This window comes from Mycteria americana, chromosome 4, assembly GCF_035582795.1.
Source record: "Mycteria americana isolate JAX WOST 10 ecotype Jacksonville Zoo and Gardens chromosome 4, USCA_MyAme_1.0, whole genome shotgun sequence".
NCBI lineage: Eukaryota > Metazoa > Chordata > Aves > Ciconiiformes > Ciconiidae > Mycteria > Mycteria americana.
The window spans coordinates 89,211,239-89,231,941 of record NC_134368.1 but is presented as its reverse complement, the minus strand read 5'-3'; the positions used below and the strand labels follow the sequence as shown (position 1 = coordinate 89,231,941).

Here is a 20,703-nt window from a genome sequence, read left to right as displayed (position 1 = left end):
CGCCCCGTCGCTTCCGCTTCCGCCCCGCCGCCTGCACCGGCTCCGCGCTGCCGTCCCCGGGACGCTTCGCTGCGGGCCGGGCCGGCTGCTTGCAGCCGCGTGTAACAGCGCTACCCGGCGCCTTCCAGTTAGCTCTCCTCCCCTGAAACCTTTTTTTCCTCCCCTCTCCCCCAAAACCTTCCTCCCGCCCCCCAGCCTTCCTCCCCAAATAATAAATCCCCAAACCTTGGCCATCTGCTGCAGCATAGGGGAAGGCAGCCCGGGCGGGACAGCAGGGAGGTTTCTCCTGAATGTTTTCCAGGAGGAAAATGTTTGCCATTTCCGAGACAAGGACCCACCGCCCGCAGGTGTTGAGGCCGAGCGTCTCGGTGCTGGCGCTGGGAGAGGCCCGCGGCCCCGGCTGGAGGCTGCTCCGTCCACTGGGGTCTTGGTGAATTCTCAGCTCAATTTTAGGCAAATAACTTGGTTGCGTTTGCCCACGGCTAGCTAAATGACTGCTGTGGCCAGCTGGGAATGTTCGCTGTGGGTACAACTGGGCTACCCTGGAGCAGTTCCTGGTTAGGGATAAAGAAAAAGCAGGGCAACGGGAGCGTAGCAGTGCTATCGCCAGTAGGCCGGGCGAGCTGGAACGGGAAAGGGCACGCTGGATGAGCAGAGTCAGCTACGTGCCGTCCGGATGCTGCCGAGGGACGTAAGGAACCTGTGCTTGTAAATGGCTGCAAGAAAGATGATGTCAACTGGTAAATAAAAACTGATTCAAAAAAGTCCTGTTCTTCAATACAGGTAATGCCGCCAAGACAAATGAGCAGATAAAACACCAAGTCCAGGGGAGGCTGAGCGAGCACATCTTACATTTATAAGCACACACTACTACCGAGAAACTTGGAATTTGAATATCCTTTTATTTACAAGTTTTAATGTACATATCAAAACACAGCATAGCCACAAAGCTCTAAATACGATGACATTCATACTGTCGTGTCACATCTGCCATGATACATCGATGGGAAAGGCCACATTTTGTGGAAAGACAAGTTCCAAAATTAACTACACCATACAGGGGTGTGAGGTGGAACAGCAGCCTCGAGCTGCCGGAAAACAGAGTTGCGAGCAACGTAGAACTGACTACAACCGACTTGAGGGCAGTGAAGCAAAAATGGTCTGTTAACAGTCCCAAGATAAAAGCGATGCCATCTTTCTCTCCCCACAAGCCACTGCCGAGTTTTACACTTACATGTCCCACTCCCCCAACGGACCTAAAGGACTTATGACATAAGCGCTCACAGAAGCCATTTCACGTGCCACCTGCATCACAGCTCGGTATTTTACACCGATATTCCTCCTTCACCATTAACAGCAGCCAGACATTCACCCAGCGCGGCCAGACAACAGGCCCAGTTAAACACCCGGAAGACAACCTCCCAAAGACGGGGACGAAAGCATGGAAGGAAAAGGAACCTGACACAAGGTCACACCTGCTGCTAAGCATTCGCAAGGGTTTGAAAGGAACAGCTAGGAACATTTACACATTTAAACGTTGTAGTTCTTGCACAAACGTTTTCTTCACTGACATTTTTGTCATGGCAAAGGTGCTTTCCAATACGGATCAGGTAGCCCACCAAAACATGGCAAATTCAGCAGCCATCTACTCTCTTCGCTATTCATTTAAAAAAAAAAAAAACCCTCAAGAGGGCAGCTTCCTTCAAAATCCTCCAAACTAGCTTCTGCCCTTGTCACACACCAATAACCACTATTTTTTTCTGAGCAACCTCGACGAGACCTGGCCCTGGCCCAGAAAGTCAACATTTCAGGAGCGGTTTTGCACGCAAGAAATCCAGCAGGAATGGCAGTGTGAGCTCTGTCCTCGGACTGGACCTGAGCCTCTTCCCAAGGCAGTCCACCGCGCTAACAAGAGAGTAAGGGATCCTCCTCTCTCCTGCAGGGACCTTGCAGCTTTGGCACCTGGAAATTCAGGTGGATCGTTCCCACTGTTTCAGCCGCCTGCATCAAGAGGAGAAAAGCAGAATGATGTCATGGACAGGCTAACAAAACCACAGAGGTACTCCCTGATGATATGCTTCCTTTATTTTGATTTATTACACGTCCTTACCATCCTAAAGCTGTGCACTTACACCTCTGTGCTTCACAGATGAGACAACTTTAGTAAGGTTTCTTTTTCTATTATCAGGATTGCTTCCCATCCCAATGGTTTTTCTTCTTTCTTCCTAGTAGCATTAAGCCATCATATCACATTAATGTAAGTGCCACATACCCTCATATAGATTGAGAGCACGTGCAGCGTTTGTGCAGAGATTTCAGAGTCAGCAGTCGCTCCCTCTCCGCAAAAAGGAAACACCAGAGCCCAAAAGAAAAAACTAAGATGCACAGTTTGTACCTGCATGTTAACAGTATTGCCATGACACGCTCATGGCTGTCTCTAACAAACAGGGAGTAAGAGAGGAGGGAGGCTGCGGTGCCCAGCAGTCCCTGTGGCCACAGGGAGAATCGCCGAGGGACAGGTATGTGATCACGTCCAGGCTGGCAGCACCAGGATACCCGGAGCATTGAGTAAAGCCCATCTATGCAGGACACAAAGTTCCAACAGAGCCGGGGAGATTTTGGAGCACAGCCTCGGAAGACCCTTCCAGAGCACTTTGTCTCCTTCCCTCTTTATTCTCCCCAACTTCTGCTTCCTCCAGAAGGCGCAGTCCTTCTGCCCAGCCTCAGTGAGGAAAGAGGGGTGATCATGAGAATAAAAACCCTCAGCTAAGCACTGCAGTTCTCGCTTTCGAGAGGATGAGACAAACTCCAACATATACACAGCAGACTCCCTGGAAGATGCTGAGCAACAAGAGGTAACAATACCCCAACAGAAAAAAGCAAAACAACAAACAAAACCACACAATTTTTTCTGTGAGGCTTTTTTTCAGACAAAATGACTTAGAGAACAGCATGACTTTCAATGGGCAAGATGAGAAACTATTAAAACCATATTTAAAAGCCTCAGCTTAAAATAATCTCGAATGATAAGATGCAATGCTAAGTGAAAGTGCAAATAGAGCTGCACAGTTCAAACTTAGTACTTCAATCTTAAGACTACAAGTTACCCACAAAGCCAGGACTTTTCCTAAGCTTCCTTCTCTCCCAGACTCCTATCTCATGCTTGGAGAGCACTGAGGTGTCAACAGCTACATTAAATAAATTTAGACTGCATGACATAGTTACTAAAAATTTTCCCTAATGTTAAGCTTGACAAGCCCCCCAAAATGCTTTTCTCCCTTCTTGCAAGTCCATGTTCTGTGACGCACTTGACAGTGCTGTACATACAACCCATGTTTTCCGCTCCTCACGTGAAGGCAGCCACTTTCCCCTTTTTGTTATTCTATCAGCTTCCTCAACCCGCAACTTCACGAGCTGCTTAATTTCCAACACCAATGCCCAGCACCTCAGCTCAAGAAAATTATTCACCTGCCACAGCCAACGTCAGCGTCTGTAAAGAAAGCTGCGTGCTGCCCTCTGTAAGAAGTCTGTCCTAGCTAGGAGTTCTAATCGAGAATGTCAAGTGTAAAAGGATTTTCCCACTGTAGCTCCCAACTAGATAAGTGTTCATGAAACTATCCATTTGAAAGATACCAAAAGACTACAGAGCAGAAATTAAAGCCACCAGAAGGCTACACTGCAGAAATTAAAGCCTACCTTTTACAGGCAGGTGTGATCTCCTTCTTCATAAGGCTAGTGCTCAACTCTGGGGAAACTGGCTTCTGACGCATCGGGCATCAAGGTCCCTGACAGCTGTAAATTGGGGAAGGGGGGGGGAAGAGAGGAAAAAAACCCAAGAGAAGGTCAATTTCCAAGTGTAGTATAAATAGAGAGAACAATCAGATACTGCCTTCTAGGGATATATGCAATGCTGATGTGCAACTTTAAACAAATCTGTTCTTAGATTAAATCAGACTTCAAAAATGCCCTCCCCCCAATACAGCCTGCCAAATCTCAACCGGAAGCAAAGTAGCCAAAGTGACTGCCTATGGAATTACTTAAGTACCGAACAACATCTCAATGCTACTGAGGAACTAATCTTTAAGACAGTTGCAAGTTTTCCCCTTTTCTTCCTATGCCTGGCTCCTACGCTTTCTCCCTCCCTACTGCACTCAGCCCCTCCACATCTAGCACAGCCAGAACAGTTCTCCTCAAAACACCTGTCCCTCCTGGTCTCCAACTCTGGTAAATCAGGCTTACTTCCACCTTGATCCAGCCAGCTGAAATAGCAACAATTCATGTTGCCTGTCTTAGCAGTGAGAATCTAGTACTCAGCTAATCTCAGAGAGACAAATAGAGCCCCACGTTTCATCCGTGACCCTTCTCTTTTCCCCCAGCACAAGGCCTTAGGTCCTTTTACTTGGACAGTTAATAAAGCAAGGCAAGTTCTGCTTCTGTTAAGAGTCACACCGGAAATTTGTGGGTCACACTGTTCAGAAGGTCCCGAACCAAACAAATACAGAGCAGCACAAACTATTTTATTGCTTTGTTACCTGCTGTGAGGCCAGACTTGGGTTATGGAGGTCGATAGCAGCCAGGGAGGGAACACGGGACTCTAAAACTGTTTTATTTTCCTTTTTCAGAAATCTGGGATGCCACGCTGTAAAACACAACCAATGCATACCATGGTACGGAAGCAAGAGCTGACTGCTCTAACGCACGCTGCTTCCTGCCACTTATTTAGGATCCAGGTTTTATTTACAGGACATCAAAGCTCATACCTTCCACTCCTCTCAGTTCAGGGAGATGATTTAGTTCTGGCAAACGCACATCTGCCTTGGAGAATTCCCATTTTTTCCTATTTGCCTGAAGGATGTTTTTTTCATTAGTAACCTGTAATCAAGGGCATAAGTACCAGGTCATGAAAATATAGAAAAAACAAAGCTATTTTCAAGCTTAAATGTGCATCAACGCAGCAATGTTTCGCTGTGGAACACTGTGTAGTTGGAACTTGCGCAAAAGTAAAAGAAAAGACTCTCGTGAGTGTAAAGGAACCCATTCTGCTCAAGTGTCATTTATGCATTAAAAACAACAGAACAGCCACAGCAAAAAACCCCAATCATCTAAGTAAGACTGCTTTCAGAGAGACAAAATACAACACTTGGAGAATGGCTTGGACTAGTTACCTGTAAAAAGGCAAACGTTCTTGCTGGCATGGAAAGAATATTGCCTAGGTAGTGAGCGCAGTGGTAAGCTTTCCATTTCACTTGTTATCATTATCAATTTTTAATGCATTTATGACATGACTAAATAAAGCCCTGACCACATTAAATCCAAATCCTAAATTCTGCTTCAGTAGCGCAGCACATATGGTCTACTTTTCCTGGCCAGGCAGGAGGCCGTGGACATATTCCACATCTCACAGATATCCTGCGTTGGACTGCTCATCTCATTTAAAACTGTCCTCTGACGCAAAATATGTTTCATATAAGATAACTATTAGCAAAGGATAATAGATGACACACCTGTAGGAAACCAGGGGTAAAGAAAAGATTACTTGTAGTTGGGAGTTATGGTGAAGGCTACAACAGATGGGATTCTTGACAATAAAACACATACTTGAGTTCAGACTTTGTTTTTGCTTTGCCAAGGGGGAAAGACAGACAACTTACTGATGTCAAGCTTACACTGTAATGGCCCGCTGGAGAACGCTTCCGTTGCTTTAGAAATGGGTTCAAGTATTTTTTACTCTTTTCATCAACTCTGTAACAAAAAATGCCCCAAACTTTGTTTTAACTGGAGTAACATGGTGAATATAAAAACAACAAATGCAAGACACCCAGAAACACTGTCATTAAACACTTAGAAAGAAGGCTCACAGGGAGAATATCCTTCGTGAGTGCAGTTAACAGGGAAGTTTGGTCCCAAGGAAAGGCACGAGTCAAAGAAAGGCCAGCGTCACAGCAGCTGGCAAACTGTTGCTGTCCAGTAGTGCTTTGCCAAATGCAGAAACACAAAGATCCTGTGCCTGTGTGGACACGCACAGCTGCTCGACGTGAAGCTGGGCTTTGTTATCCACGTACAATCCTCCACCCAAGCGCTGTTCCTAGCCGTGTCCTGTCCCAAAGCCACATCTCACATTCCCACATCATCACCCTGCACCTCTCTCAGGACATACAGTTCCTCGGCAACAGGGATGATGGATACAAGCTCTGCTAGCTCTGCTCCCGTACCTGTAATTAAGGTTCCCGGACACAGACCCCATCCCAGCCGTAGTGGGAGAAAGATTCTGGTTGATGGGAGGGATAACTATGCCTGCATTCTTGGCATAGTCCAAGCTGCTGCTGGAATCTTTTAGGCTGGTTTGAGGGCTTATTTTAAATGGGTTGATCGCACTGTCGTAGAGGGAGCTCAGGTTAGAGGATCCGTCTGCTTTCTCTGCATCAGCTTTAGAGTGCTTCGCCTTTAATAGCTTTGCATCTCTGCTCTTCGGGTCAATGCTGAAATCCTGTTTGGGAAGATAAGCGTCGTCTTTCTCTTAAAGTTATGTTCAAAAAGTAGCTTAAAGCAGCACATGTGGGAAAAAAGAAGCCTAAACCTGCAAGATTCTGCAAGGACCTGATGAAGACGGAATTGTTTTTAGTAGAAAACCCCTGTTTTCCATCAAACAGGAGGGGACTCGTCAGGGTTCCAGCACCCTCTGTAAATAATACACCTTAGAATGGGATCGGAAATGGTGGAGGAAGAACAGCCGTATCCTGTGTCACTTCCAAAGAAATGAAATAAGAACTGAGCCCAATGTCACCTCAAAGTCACTCTGAAGCCTCTACTCCTTAGTATCTGACTGAAAGCAAAATATGTAATTTTGGAGACAGGGCTTGAACACAGGTAAACAGCAGCATACAAGCATGTTTTCACGATTCAACAGGAGTTATGCTTCCTAACTGATTCTCCCTTCAGCTCCATATTTGCCAGTAACTGCACCACCACGTAGTTTACCCTCAAGGGACTGGCCAAATAGCCACTTGCAGACTGCCGAGCGAAGCACTAGGGCAACCTTGTAGCAGCCAAACAGCTAGAATCAAAGGCACAGAACTTCTACACCACAGCCTGCAGGCTGTATTGCGCTGTCAGAGCTGCGGGGGCACAGGCCTAACGTACTGCCTTGAATCGGGCGACAAGGTCTTCAGCGCTGTTTAGACTCGCAGTAGCCTCCAAAGCTGGGCTTCTCTGGCCCATCACACTTGCCTAGTCTTTTTTAAAAAAATGAAATGGACAATTATGCCTATATTTTTTGCTATGAACTTAAACTGCTGCCCATATTTATATAGTGATTTTAAAACATGAAAAAAAAAAACCCAACAGATTTGGAAAATAAAGATGGACCAACCTGGACACCAAGCATTTTTCTTTCTTCTAAAACATCATCTTTGTCCCTCTTGCTGATTTTTGATTTTTTTTGTAATTGATGGTCTCTGGCATCTTTCTGAATCTTTAATTTAAGCTCCTGAGCAAATCTACATTCCATATAAGAAGGGGGGGGAAAAAAAAAGGCTTCTATTAATATAATCACTAGTTTGTGTTCAGCACAGGCTTCTATAGCATTTTAAGTAATCAAACAAACCATGCCTTTTTAACTGATGAGAAGCCAGCCAAATATGATGTATCCATTAAAATAAATAAAATCTTACAAGCACACGCTTTTCACATTACAGCAATAAAGGTGTTTGTATCCCAGTCTGGTGTAGACACAGACAGTGAGTACAGTGTAAGACTATACTACCCAATACGGTGTGACACTGGGTGCGCACCCTGATGAATTAACGTCATGACAAGGTAACGAGGCAAACATGCCGCTGCAATGCGTTCCCTTTCAACTGTTCTATTTCCAGGAAGGCTAAAACCAAACAAAACCCAAGACGTTCAGCAGCTGTCAGCTCTGCAAACCCAGCACGCAATCTTCAAGCACAACTGCTTAACTTCCTTCTAATATTAGCCTGCTTTGAGCAAGAAATCAACTGTTTACCTTTCAGCAAATCCATCTTTGTTAAAGAAATCACACTGCAGGAGTTCAGCACAGGATGGTCTTTTGTCTGGATCAATCTGCAAACACTTCTGTCAAATCAACGTAAATATTAGAAGGCAAATACATTAGAAATGAAACAAAGGCTCTAGCGTTTCCGAGTGAAGTCAAGAAAAAAAGCTGCAAAACTCCCCCTTCTAGGGCCTGTTATAGAGATGAGCCCAAGAGACACCACTACCAAAAAAGTTTAACGTTTGCTGGCTGCTTCCATTCCAATCACTAATGCTCACAAAGACTCATTGCATAGGGAATACCTGTCATACAAACAGATCACTTCGCTCTCAGTAAATCTCCCTTGTTTTCAGTTACATTTGTTTGGCTAAGGCTTTAGAATCTGTTTTGACCATTAGGCATTTCAAATACAACCTTTGTATTTGAAAGTTTTTAGCTTGTTTTAGCTACCCAACATATCTCCAGTGCTCCAGACACAGTGCTGGAGCAGTGTGCTCCAACACAGTGCTCCAGACTACTGTGTGAAAGCACAAAAACAGTGCCTGGAAGGATTATTCAGAATCTATTACAAAGTTGTAGGCTTCCTAACTCCCACATAATAGACACATAGCTCCAAGAGCAAGGGACACGTTTGGATGCCATCCCATCCAAGTCTACTTACTTGCAGTGCCTCCACCAGCAGGCAGAGGGAGGGTTGGCAGAAAAGACTATATCCACACAGCTCTGCTAGCAAGTAAGAAGTAAGGGGCTGTGTATTAATCTCCAAAGCACCCACTTAGATAGCAGATGAGGGGCAAAGCTTGTTGGAAAACTTTTCAAAAGATCAACTGATGCAGTGAGGTGTACGGGGGACGCTTTCAACAGACAAGCCCTTCCTCACCTTTCAAATCTCCTTGGGAAACTTAATCAGTGGGGCACTATATGCTACAAATCCTCCCGGAAGGATATGCAGTGACCATTCTGGCTCTGGAGATGACCAGCTTAGTCTCCCCTGTCACCCAGGACTGTAGCTGTTGTACCCTTGCAGTCCTCACTAAGCTGCCAACCCAAGCAGTTGCTCATTGCATGGGTAGTTGAGAGAAAGCCAGTTTAACAGCCCCAGACCTTTCTGTAGGCTGTATTCAGCTCCCCAAGGCGAAGGACAAATAAATATGTTCATAGTAAATGATCAGTTAATTACCTTGGCTAAATCTAGCACTGCAGCAGAGAGCTTGGGATATCGTTTGTCCAGAGATTCGGCTTCCTTCACTTCGGGCAACCTCATGCCAGCAAAGAGGGGATTTTTATAGAATAACTCTTGGTGTCTTGGAATTAAATTCCCTGAAATCACACGAACAAAGCAACCACATGGAAGAAATACAGAACAGTCCTGTGAAACATTTGAGAGGCTGAAATACTGGGTCAGCACTACTGTAAGGGCCTGGGTCATTCTCTTTCCACCTGTGTGCCATGAATTGATGCTGTACTCACAAGCTCCTAGCTTCCCCTTTGTAAAAGGCGCTAAGAGTACACGCTCTCAGAAATAGTTCAGCGCACACCACAGCCTTTCTCCCTGCACCTTACTCTCCCTGTCAAAATGTATTTGACCCCTTCATTACTAAGCAGGCACTAGGAGCCCAACAGGCTGTTCTTACCCAGGCACTTGGTGATATGGTAGAGCTGGTCAATGTCTGAATCTCCAGGGAAGAGGGGTTCTCCTGTAAGCATTTCTGTTATCAGACAGCCAATAGCCCACACGTCCACAGCCCTGGAAAAAAAAAAAATAACACCCCAGCTCAGCACGGCTTCATTCGTCTCTTTGATCTAAAGGCTGAGCCAGGCCAGCGCACAGCACTTCAGCAGGTTACAAGCCCCGAGGGCAGCTTTGCGCCCCTAAACAGCAAGACAGCTGTTTTCCAAGCCTACAAGTGCTCTGATGAATGGCAAGGATTCAGCTCTTGAAGCAAACAAATGCTAGCAGAAGCCTGACAGATGTAAGATCAGGTTCCAAACCCCAAGGCTTTAAAAATATAATACAACATAACACATTAGTAGAATCTTGCACTTTAGAGAGCACAAAGGTTAAGTAGCTCCTCTTTCTGCAGGCGTCCGCTCTTCAGGCACATTTATTGAAAATTAAGTTTACGTAATACAGGGACATATGTAAACCTGCACAATTGTGCTAACAGACCTGTGAATAACACAGTTTAAGTTCTGACCTGGTTTTGTGGCACTGGGGATCCCAGTAAGAAAAATCTCATTCATCCCACCTCCTCCCTCCTGAAATGTCTGTCTAGAATTGTTTGGAGGGACTTTTCTGTCTTCCCTCCATGACTCCAACTGCACAGGAGGGAATTCTAATCATAGCCTCCTCCAGTACTAGCACTGGCAACTGAAAAGCTCCTACGGATGACAGACCAGGAATGCTGAAGGCTCTCCTCTCCTTTTGAGCCAGGAAAGCCTAGCACTGGCAGTAGCTAGCTGCAGAGTGGGAGAGAGAAGAGGAAGGCTTAAACCTTTACAAGTGAATAACCAGGGAATGCTGAACAGCATCCCTTTAACCTGTTTGCCAAGCAATAGTCCCCTGCCTCCCCAAAAACCAGAGCACCCCCTTCCATACTCCCCACAAGCCCACAACCTTTCTGCAGCCTCGCATGCCAGTCTTACTTGCCATACTTGATATCTCCCACCAGCAGCTCTGGAGCTCTGTACCATCGGGTTGCCACGTAGTCTGTGTAAGCTTCCCCAGAAGCTGCTAAGGTACGGGCAAATCCAAAGTCACACAGTTTTACAACTCCCGACTGGGAGACTAGTATGTTCTCTGGCTTAATATCCCGATGTATTATCTGCACAGAGAAAAGCAAGTCAAGGCAAATAAATTCCTGATTTCTACATAGTAAATTGACTGGCTCACCAAAAATAGTAGCTTTCTCACATCCAAGTAGACGATTACATTTTTGCAGGCACGGGAAGCATACGGAGTCTGTAAAATACAGCTACGTGCACGCAGTCAACGAACAAGTGCTGACCCAAGTGCACAGGTAAACACAGAACCTCTAATTTTTGCACACAGAAATGTGTATTTTACTTATGTCTCTGCATGTGTTCTGCAATATATTATGCTTGAAAATCTGGCCTTGACCATAAGTTTAAAAGCCGTAAGCATTGCAAGGGCATGGGCATGTCCTGCAGTTAAACGTGAAGAGTGTTTGAGGAATTTGTAAGAGACAGTTTCCCAAACATAAAATAAATAAATAAATAAATAAGTGTGTGTGTGTGTGTGTTTATGTATATAGTTACACAACTAGGATTAAATCGGCAAACCTGTTAGAAACCAGTTGAGAACAAAACCCTAAAAATACTGAAGAGAAAAAGCAAGCCTACATGTTTACATAGTCTCTCTTTCAAAAGTTTAATTCTGATAGTGTCTATCTCCCTCTGCAAGATAAGCCAGCCTACAATAAGGTGCCACCAAGTATTGAATCCCCACGGACTTCTGGACCCTTCCTTTGAAACACTCTCACAAATCAATCAGAGACAGACTACTGGATTAGCTGACATCAAGCTGTGACATTTTATAAGAAATTCAGTCCGGCCCTTCTGCCCTGCCTCTTCCTTTTCAGCCAAAGCTTTATTTCTCTAACTTTTAGTATATATCAAAAATATATGCTTCTGTATCTATTGATTCAAGGTTAACTGTAGAGCTGACTTCTTGTGCATACTTACATTATGACCGTGACAAAATGCTATTCCTCTCATAATCTGAAATAAGTATTTCCGAACCCTGCTGTAGTCTAGTCCATTTGGAAACGCCTCAAGGTCATCGAGCACCGTGTGATCCACAAATTCAAACACCAGATACCACCGTTTCTTCTTTTTACATACTTCCAGCAGGTTCACGAGATTCTCATGCCTGAGTTGCTGTTATAAAACAGGAAATACTTTATGAGAGCTTGACAGCATATAACGAGTAAACTATGACCAGATACTTTTAACTGCAAGCCAGCCGGTGCACTGCCCTGGAATGCTCTTCTTGTCATGGCACTCACATTCATTTATTCTTACCATCAGCTCACTGATATTTTAGAATAGGTTTTATTTTGCCTATTTTATTTTATTTTCTAACATCTGGAGGATTTCCACCACCTCATCTATGCAGACACCTATTTTTGTAACCTAAAAATAAATAAAGCACTGACTAAGGACATTTCTTCTTAATGGGGATGCTCAAACTGTTCTGTTGGTGGAAGGTCTCATGCGTTCTGCTTCTCACAATACTCTCCTCACATAAGAGGTGACACTAACTCATGCCCTGATCTTGACAAGCTTTAGAGCAAGCTTATGTTCCACATGAGAGAAATCTTGAGAAAGTCAAAAAGAATTCCAGAGGAGCATGTGGTTAACATGTGAGAGATAGCAGGCACCTAACAGCCCGCAAAGACTTGCCATGGCAAAGGAAAATCTAGAGGTCTCCAAGCCAGCAGGAAAGACAAAGCAGGACAGTTTGTACTGGAAAGTTCAGCATGCTGCCAAGTATGACTCTGACCACTGCGAGAAGAAGAACAGGGCATTTAACCATGACTGGTGAGCTGCAGAGACTCCTTGCTAGTTCCCTGGTTTTGCTTACAAACAGCTCAAGCAGCAATCAACACAGCTTGTTCCTGTAACATCGGGCTGTATCTATGACTCAAACTCCTTTAGGAGATATTCTCATTGGGGTGACCAAGTAACGCTGTGCTACCCTGCCTGCTCCCTCAGGGCAGGGCACAAGGAACAAAGCTAGCTACCCCTTCCAGACAGGATTCAAAAGATCGCTGAAGGCAGCTCTCTGTTTTGTTTTAAGAAAACTTTTTGCCTCTCCCAACAACCCAAAGCTGATTCATCTCTTGTCTCCCATATTTCCCAGAAGTTTTATTCTTCTTCTCTGTCATTCCTTTCTCTAGGTCCTCTTTAAAAATCTCTTACATCCCCATTTAAAAATAAACCAAAAGCAGCTGCAATACCTCTCTGTTCTACCTAGCCACCAGTCCATCACCAACTACTCAGTGTCTGCATCTTAATTTTTTCTAAGAAGGCTGATAGAAGACTTTTCTTCTAAGCTCCTACAATACCTAAAGCATTTCTGTTGGCACTGCCAGCTTATACACATTTGCAATAACTAACATGTGCCACAATACAAGCACACTGAATGGATAAAAGGAAAGTTCAGCATTCTTAACCTATAATAGTGTTAACAATTAAACAGCTTCTATTAAACTGTGTCTAGTGGATTCAGAGTGAAAACTGACCCACCAAGGATTTGAAGAGATTTTTTTTTTCCAATGTTATGCAGAGGGGAAAGCTGAAGGTAGTTTAGAGAAAAAAACCTGCAACTGAAATGAAAAGAAAAACTAAGTGGCTGTATTTTCTAGCTATTTTGTTATCACATTCTGAGCAGCCAAGAATCCACCTCCAATTCATTACACATTTGTAACACTGGTTTATCACGCACCACTTTAACAAAACAGACCATGCTACAATGCGCAGTTATTTATTAGCTCGGAGCCTAGCAGGGAAATACCATTGGAGGCTGCCTGAAGGCAGTACCATAGCCCAGGGATCACGACCAAGGAAGATGTAAAAGGACTGCAGAGCACAGGGACTTGTAGGGGAAACACTCTGCCAGTCCAGAGGGAGTACCAGCTAACCCACACCTGAGTCTGTCAAAGACCCCAATCTCTCAGAAGGTCGGAAAAGTGAAGATTTTAAAAAAGATGATCAGTTAGAAAAAAGCTCTTTTCTCAAGAATAACTTTTTCCCAGCATAGGAGACCTGAAGGTTTTGCTGTTTTCAGCCATGATTAAATTTCTGCCCAAACTTCAGAACAGGAGAAAAGGAAAAAAAAAAAAATTAAAAAAACCAAAACACCTAGGTTCACAGGGAGCATGCAAGTGAAGAAACTACAGAAAGATTAAATCTCTAGGTATTTATTTTCACTGTGAGAGGCCACACTTAATGAGCTATATATGGAAATGTTCCCTTTGCCAAGTTCCCATTTACCCAGGAAAACAAGTTAATTCCCAACACACCTGGGAGGTGGTGCGTGCTTTGACTCAGTAACTAAGCGAGCCTGGCCAACAGATCAGGCACAATCCAGACTCACACAGGCGTGCTTTAAAAGAGTTTGAGGGGACAACGCAACGCATCTCAAGCTCCAGCACGTGCATTTCTATTAAGTGTAAGGGTCTGTAGCTCTTGCAGTGATGGCAGAGATCCCTTTTTTTTCCTTCACAGCACAGGGACTATAGTCTGGCAGACTTGCGAAGAGACGCTTGTGTCAGCTAAGAGGAGAGGAGACATGCTTGCATGTATTCCCACCTCCAGAACAGCCCGCATCAGAGGAAAAGCCTAGATGCACTCCAACTGTAATAAGACACTCCTTCATTTCTTCACCAGACACATCACCGGTGTCCCAACACTTAAAACTACCACACGTGCCTACGCGCAGGGCCAAGCACTCTTCTGTGCATACCACCTGTGGGACGAGGGAAGAAGGAAAACGCTGCAACTACTGCTAGAGGTCACAGTGGCAAACACAGGGGCTGAAGGTGGTCAGAAGAGCAAGCAGAACAACGGGTGTATGTCCTGGCACGGAATGCCACCCTGCATCCTTGGAATCCTATTCACGAAGGAAGGCAGCAGAAAAAACTGGTAGTGAAACAGTTTAGGAACTTGCAAGAGTTTCTGTAGGAAGAACAAAGCCAAGAGGGAAGCAGAATGATCATATGACAAAACACTGAAGAGCACACACACAAAACCCCGTTTATCTAAAGCTCCTGGGTATTTTCCCAGACAGAGTATCTACAGCCCATGAAGTACCTTCAGGTACCAAAGGTACCAAAAGTACCTTTAACAAACCAACCCACACAATGCAGCTACACCACATAACACTGCTGATAAGAAGCCAACAGGCTGAAGTACAACCGGACTTTTAGGTGAGTATAAAGCATCCACAATTGATAGTCAATTGTCACGCACTCAAACAGCAAAGGACGTTATGCCAGCTGGCTTCAGCCTAGGGGCTAGCCATTGACTGATAACGTTCAGGGAATTTGATAGCTGTCCTCCTCCAGCCACTCGCTGGCAGTACAAGCCTGCCAGGAAAGTGCCATTAATAAAATAAAATAAAGTAAAACTTTCCTAGAAGCATTTTTCCACATCAGGAAAATTTTCCAGACCCATACCCAGTTTAGTTAGGCACGCTGTCACACATTCAGGTCACCATTCACCTGCAGGTTTTAAGAGTTCAGCATTTCTTTCATTTTCAGCAAATTCACAGCAGCAAGGTAGTTGAATTTGGTACACAACACAGGGGGACACGATTGCCACCAGGAAACAATAGACACCTTGTGACTACTTTCCTCGTACCTTTCCCTGCTGAATACAGGGCACATAATCAGACTTCGAATCAAGTCAGGTTTAGCCAGGCAAATCCAGCACAGCACCCAGCCAAAGGGAAAAGCAGCTCTGCAAGGCTACAACTCAAAGGCTAAACACATCTACCGTGGCTTGCCTGCTCATGGAAACACAAACAGGGCTCAATCAAGTCTCTTTTGGTTTGGACTCTGTTACTTATACTTTGTAAACAGCAGTCAGAAGTAACTGTGTTTCCCTTTCAAAACTGACCCAATGCCTTAAATTTACACCTATCCTATAACTTCACTGGGTAAACGCTGCTTCTTAAAGGACTACTAAGGAGTCTCAAGAGGCAGTTTCCTCCCAAGAACCCATCAAGTCCCTACAGGTAGATCTCACCCACAGCCATCAGTTCTAAACAACTAGTACCTTTACCACAAGAAAAACTCAGACATGAAGGTTACTATTCTGCTTGAAGGAGACATTTGCCTTCACGAAGGCTTTTAAACACCTGTCTAGGATTCAAAATACATCGTGAAGAGGCACCCGGAGCACGGCACCCCTGCTCTCCCTCCCCAGGGAACACCCATGCCGAGCTCCATCGTTCCCCTCGCCTGCAGCAGGGCAGGTTGCTAGAGTAATAACTACAGGAGCTTCAAAATAAGAAGGCCACACTCTGTATTAACCACCTCGGTGCGGCAGGTCGCGGCGGACGTTGTCCTGCGACCTCAACTTCTCCCAGCTGAACGAGGAGCTATGAATTTAAACACAAAGCCATCAAAAAGCCATCGGTTTGGTCCGACTTTGCTCCCCTCAGCTGCCCTCACAGCCCTCTGCTCACCTTCAGCAGCTTGATTTCCCTCACGGCGATCTTCCTCACCACCGCGTCGTCCTCGCTTTCCAGGAACTTCTTGACGGCGACGATTTGCCCACTCTCCTTGTTTCTGCACTTGGTCACCACCCCGTAGCTGCCTTCCCCCACGAGGCCCAGCACCTGGTACTTCTCCATGGCCGCAGCTTTCCCCCTGCGGGAGGCCGGGTACGGGGAAAGCTCCGCTAGGCCTTGGCGGGTTGAAGGGACCGGACGGCGGCGGGACCGGGCCCAGGGCAACGGCCCGCCGTAAGGCGCAGCCGCCGCGCGCGACCCACCTGTCGCAACAGCCGCACCGCACAGCCCGGGCGGGCGGCCGTGAGGGAAGGCGGGTGGCCGTGAGGGAAGGCGGGCGGCCGTGAGGGAAGGCGGGCCACCGCAACCGGCGGTACCGGCAAGGGGCCGGCAGTCCCCGCCGCAGCGGAAGAAAGAGGGTGGGCTGGCCGCCGTGAGGGAGGCAGGGCGGAGGGTGGTCCCGGGGACGGGGCTCCTGAGGTACCGCGTGTCCCTGTCCCGGCGAGGGGCTGCGGCGTGTTACCGGTAGTCGTGTGCGGGCTGGGGCCCTGCCCGGGGAAGCCGGCGAGGTTTATTCGTTTATTATTCGCCAGCGGGCCCACCTCTGGTGTGTTTGTGCTAGCCACCCGAGTGGGGCTGATGTCAAACCTGACCAGGCAGTAACGCCACTCCTCTTGCTGGAGAATGTAACCCAGATACTTTACACTTCTCGTATAAAAAAAAATTGTAAGTTACGTGGGGAAGTTCGATGGCTCTCCTCAGCGAAGGCAAACAGTAAGGTACAGGTGTCAGCTATGCAAGATTCCTTGGCTATTAATAAATCATCAACATACTGTATCAAAACAGATACTTTTTTTTTTTAAACGCAACATGCTGCAAATCTTTTACTAAAATTTTAGAGAACCAGTGGAGGACCCAGCGAAGCCCTGAGGGAGCCTGGTTTACATTAGCTGCATCTTTCCCCAAGTAAACGCAAAAAAAGGTATCGAGAGCACGGATGAACAGGTCTACTGATTTAAGGTTAAAAGAAGTTGCCCCTGTATCTATTAGACAGGGGTAATTATGTTCATTAATTGAAAGGTTTAAGACCAGATTCTCATCAGAAAGAAGGAAAAAACATTTTGTATTCAGCAGTGACTGCACAAAAGGGAAGGATTGCACCGTAGGACTGAGGTCCTTCTGGGAAGCCCTCTGGCCGTACTGGGTATTCCCCTTTTCAGTGACCGGGCTGTCCACGATAATTGCAACAGTCTCCTGTCTCTCGAGGCCCACTGCTCCTGAAATTTCCTCCTCTGCTTTTGCCTTGAAGACCTCCGCATCCCCTCAGTCTAGGATTGCTATTCAATATCAGGCCAAGGTATCAGGGAGACAGGAATAGTCAGGAAACAGATTTGTGAGCTGATAGCACAAGAGATGCCTGACTCCTTCCTAACAAAGCCAGTCTAAGAGAGTGCCCAAGACGTGCTGGAAATCTACTTGGCTATCACGAGTAAAAAGGCCTTATAAAGCATTCTCCCTTGAGGTTCTTTTCTTAAAGCCATTAAGACGCATAAAGAACAAATGACTAAGCAATCTTACCTTGGCGTGAAAATGTGCAGTGGGAAGAGTGCCAAGATAAAAAAAACAGTATGAATTCATTTAATGAATATTCTGAGTCTGAGCAGCTGTGTGCTGTTGCAAGGCAGCCTATGTGGCTAGGGATGTGGCAATGATAAAGGCAGAATAATTTGCTTTAAAATGGATGTGTGTATCAGTGCCCTTGCTGTGCATTTTATTTTAAAAACGTGGCAGTTGCTGCACATACCACGTGCAACTTAACAACAGGCATGAAGGTAACTTGCTTCCTTCAACAGGGGCTTCTTCTAGCAAAGTTGAAGCATGCGTGTGTGTTTTTACCGATTGAGACTCAATCCAACATGCTCTTGCTCTTTCCGCTGTACACCAGTGAAGGAGACAGCGAGTGAGGCAGCAGCCTGTGATGGCGAGTCTTTCGCTCACATTGACTCGTCTTGCTCCGGACATGAGCGGCATGGCAGGATGCATGCAGGAGAAAGCAATCAGAAACTAAAACTACAGAAACAAGGACATATTCTGCGTGGATATTCCCGAAACAAAGGTGCTGTGTTGAAGAGAGTCGTGGGGAAAAGAAAGAGATGAAAGCAACAGGAAGGAAGGAGTAGTTGGAGACCAGGTATGTCTGTTCAAAGGACCAGCTCGCTAGGAAAACCTCACACCCCCCAGCCATCCTGCAAGGGCTGAGCCGCTTTCCCGTTGCTGGTTTTACCAATCAATTCCTAGACATTTCTCTCCTCAGTTTGGTGGCCAGAAATTCACAGTCCAAGGTACTGTAGAAAAAAGGTCTCCAATTGCTCTGAAGAAATTTATGAACACTTGTCAGGTTTGACAACTGCAACATTTCTCTTTGGGAGAGGAGCAGTATACACCTCGCCAAAATGCCAGTTCCCTGGAAAACAGCATCATGAGGCATCGTATTTTCCAATAACGCTTTCTGAAACCCTAACCGTATTTCTCTTGAGTCATGTCGATACGCATCACCTTCTGTAATTCATTTCTGGTTGGTTTTATTTCTCCTTCACCCTCATTCTCCCCTCCTATATGCAATCAGTGTAATGCACCTTTCAAGACTGACCTCACATTTCCAGGGAAAAAAATCGGAGCTCAGTTGGCATTAATTTATGTTATTCCTCCCACCTTCTACTGCTCATCATTATTGTAGCAAGTGCCTTCTCTGGGCGCCGGCATCTGTTCAGCACTGCTGATAGATAGCTAACTTGGCAGCCAATTAACCCTTCCACTGGTGAGGTTCCACTTTTGGCTTCGCGAAATGACAGGTGCAAACCACAACCACACGTGCTACTGGGTGTTAACGTCACTGTTAACTTTTGACGATGTGTGTCGGTGTGGTACTATAATGTAAAGCCAGAGAGATTGAAGGTGGTAAAGAATGAGGGAGGTATCTTGCTGAGCCATACATTACCCGTGCTCCAGGTATGTTTGACAGCCTGTTGGCACCTGAATGGCACTGACTGAGTTCAGTCTTGATAATTTAACAGAGACCCTTTTTTTCTCTTATAATGTGATGCCTATAGCCAAGAGGGGCCTCGAACTGGATTCCTCTCCTCAAAAGTGTAATTACGGGTGATGCTTTTTCATATTGGCCTTTGGTAAATGCAGGCTACTGTGAACTCTTCTGATCTTCCACGACCACAGGAAAGGACATCCACCAGGTTAATGAGAAAGGGGCAGAAGAGTTTTAAAGTCAATAGCTAGAAGAGCTTTCTTTTTCTGAGAATTAAATTGGTGGTCGTACAGTGAACACAGCCCTGTCTCTACACCAGTGAATAACTGGATAGTTTCATTTTCTAAGTATCTACAGTACGAGTCAGACATCTTCAGTATTCTGAGCCGAGTGCAACTGGTACAATTTCTGTCACTGTGGATTCTGGATCCTCTGAATGTGGGGCAATGGCCCTTCTTTTATATATCATTTAGCTTTTTATACCAAGTGACATGTGGCTGTGCTTTGTGCCTTCCACACCTTGTTTGTCTTGCTGTAGCACTCAGAAACGTTCATCTAGAGAATGTCAACGCAGCGTCAGTTCCGATTCTGTTTTTCTTTTATTTGCCAGACATTTTTCAGACATCATAGTATCTGCCAGAATCATCCATCTTAGTTCTTGTACTTAAACCTCAGTAAGAGAAATAATGACAGCCACTATTGTTTAGATACTGGGTTTTAAATGGGTCACACAAGCAACTAGTTATTTAATATTTTTGATAATGAAGTATCCAATGACTTAGAGAAGTTAGGGATGAAGTAGTCTGGTGCCCCGAGTGATCTTTTAGGGCTGAAATTACAACGGTGGGTTTTGGTTTTTTATAATTGAGGAACTTTTGCTCGCATACAGCGTACGAGCTGTAATGAACATACGCCAAGATACGGGATTTCACACTATACCCTATTTCTCTTAATCCCACAAAGGGGAAGGGGAATAAAACAAATTTTTAAAAAAATCACACCTGTGGCATGCGATACAGTTGACCACGAGAGGTTACTGCCTTATTTCCCAGGCAGTTTTGTGGTAAACCTCCTTATTTTTTTTTACCCATCCTATTTTCCCAGATGACAGAACCTCCACACCAGCTTCGGTTTCACACAGCACCTTTCCTACCTAGTTTACACCCTCAGAAGACAACTCAATCACCTCCACCTCATGTTCCCGTTATGTTTCTTTCCCTTGAGATGACACCTGGAAGGGAAATAAATACCTGTGGCGACGGTCTTTAAGGAGAAGCACCTTCAAAATTTCCACGTTTGACGGGATACGCTCTTTATTTTAGCTGCGTTAGGCGGTTTTGGGCGAGGGGGCGGGCGTGAGGGGGCGAGGCGAGGGGGGCGGCCGGTTGG

The 20,703-nt window shown here is 45.6% G+C and overlaps 1 protein-coding gene across 6 annotated transcripts; it reads right to left on the bottom strand.

Annotated features, from left to right (window-relative positions):
• Positions 1–882: 882 nt before the first annotated feature.
• CDKL2 (cyclin dependent kinase like 2) lies at positions 883–20,683 on the bottom strand. Of its 6 annotated transcripts, none has more exons than XM_075501231.1 (15): positions 20,565–20,683; positions 17,010–17,084; positions 16,230–16,822; positions 11,720–11,914; positions 10,661–10,839; positions 9,649–9,761; positions 9,195–9,334; positions 8,006–8,094; positions 7,370–7,496; positions 6,213–6,487; positions 5,652–5,742; positions 4,761–4,872; positions 4,533–4,639; positions 3,697–3,792; positions 883–2,001 (listed from the first exon to the last, which is right to left on the bottom strand). In XM_075501231.1, the coding sequence occupies exons 3-14, from the start codon at positions 16,395–16,397 to the stop codon at positions 3,733–3,735; spliced, it is 1,656 nt and encodes a 551-aa protein (XP_075357346.1). In that variant the 5' UTR covers positions 16,398–16,822; positions 17,010–17,084; positions 20,565–20,683; the 3' UTR covers positions 883–2,001; positions 3,697–3,732. The 6 variants fall into 6 exon arrangements, with proteins under 6 accessions (XP_075357346.1, XP_075357349.1, XP_075357347.1 ...); XM_075501234.1 differs by having other exon boundaries at positions 5,667–5,742; XM_075501232.1 differs by having other exon boundaries at positions 16,230–16,413.
• Positions 20,684–20,703: the final 20 nt, after the last annotated feature.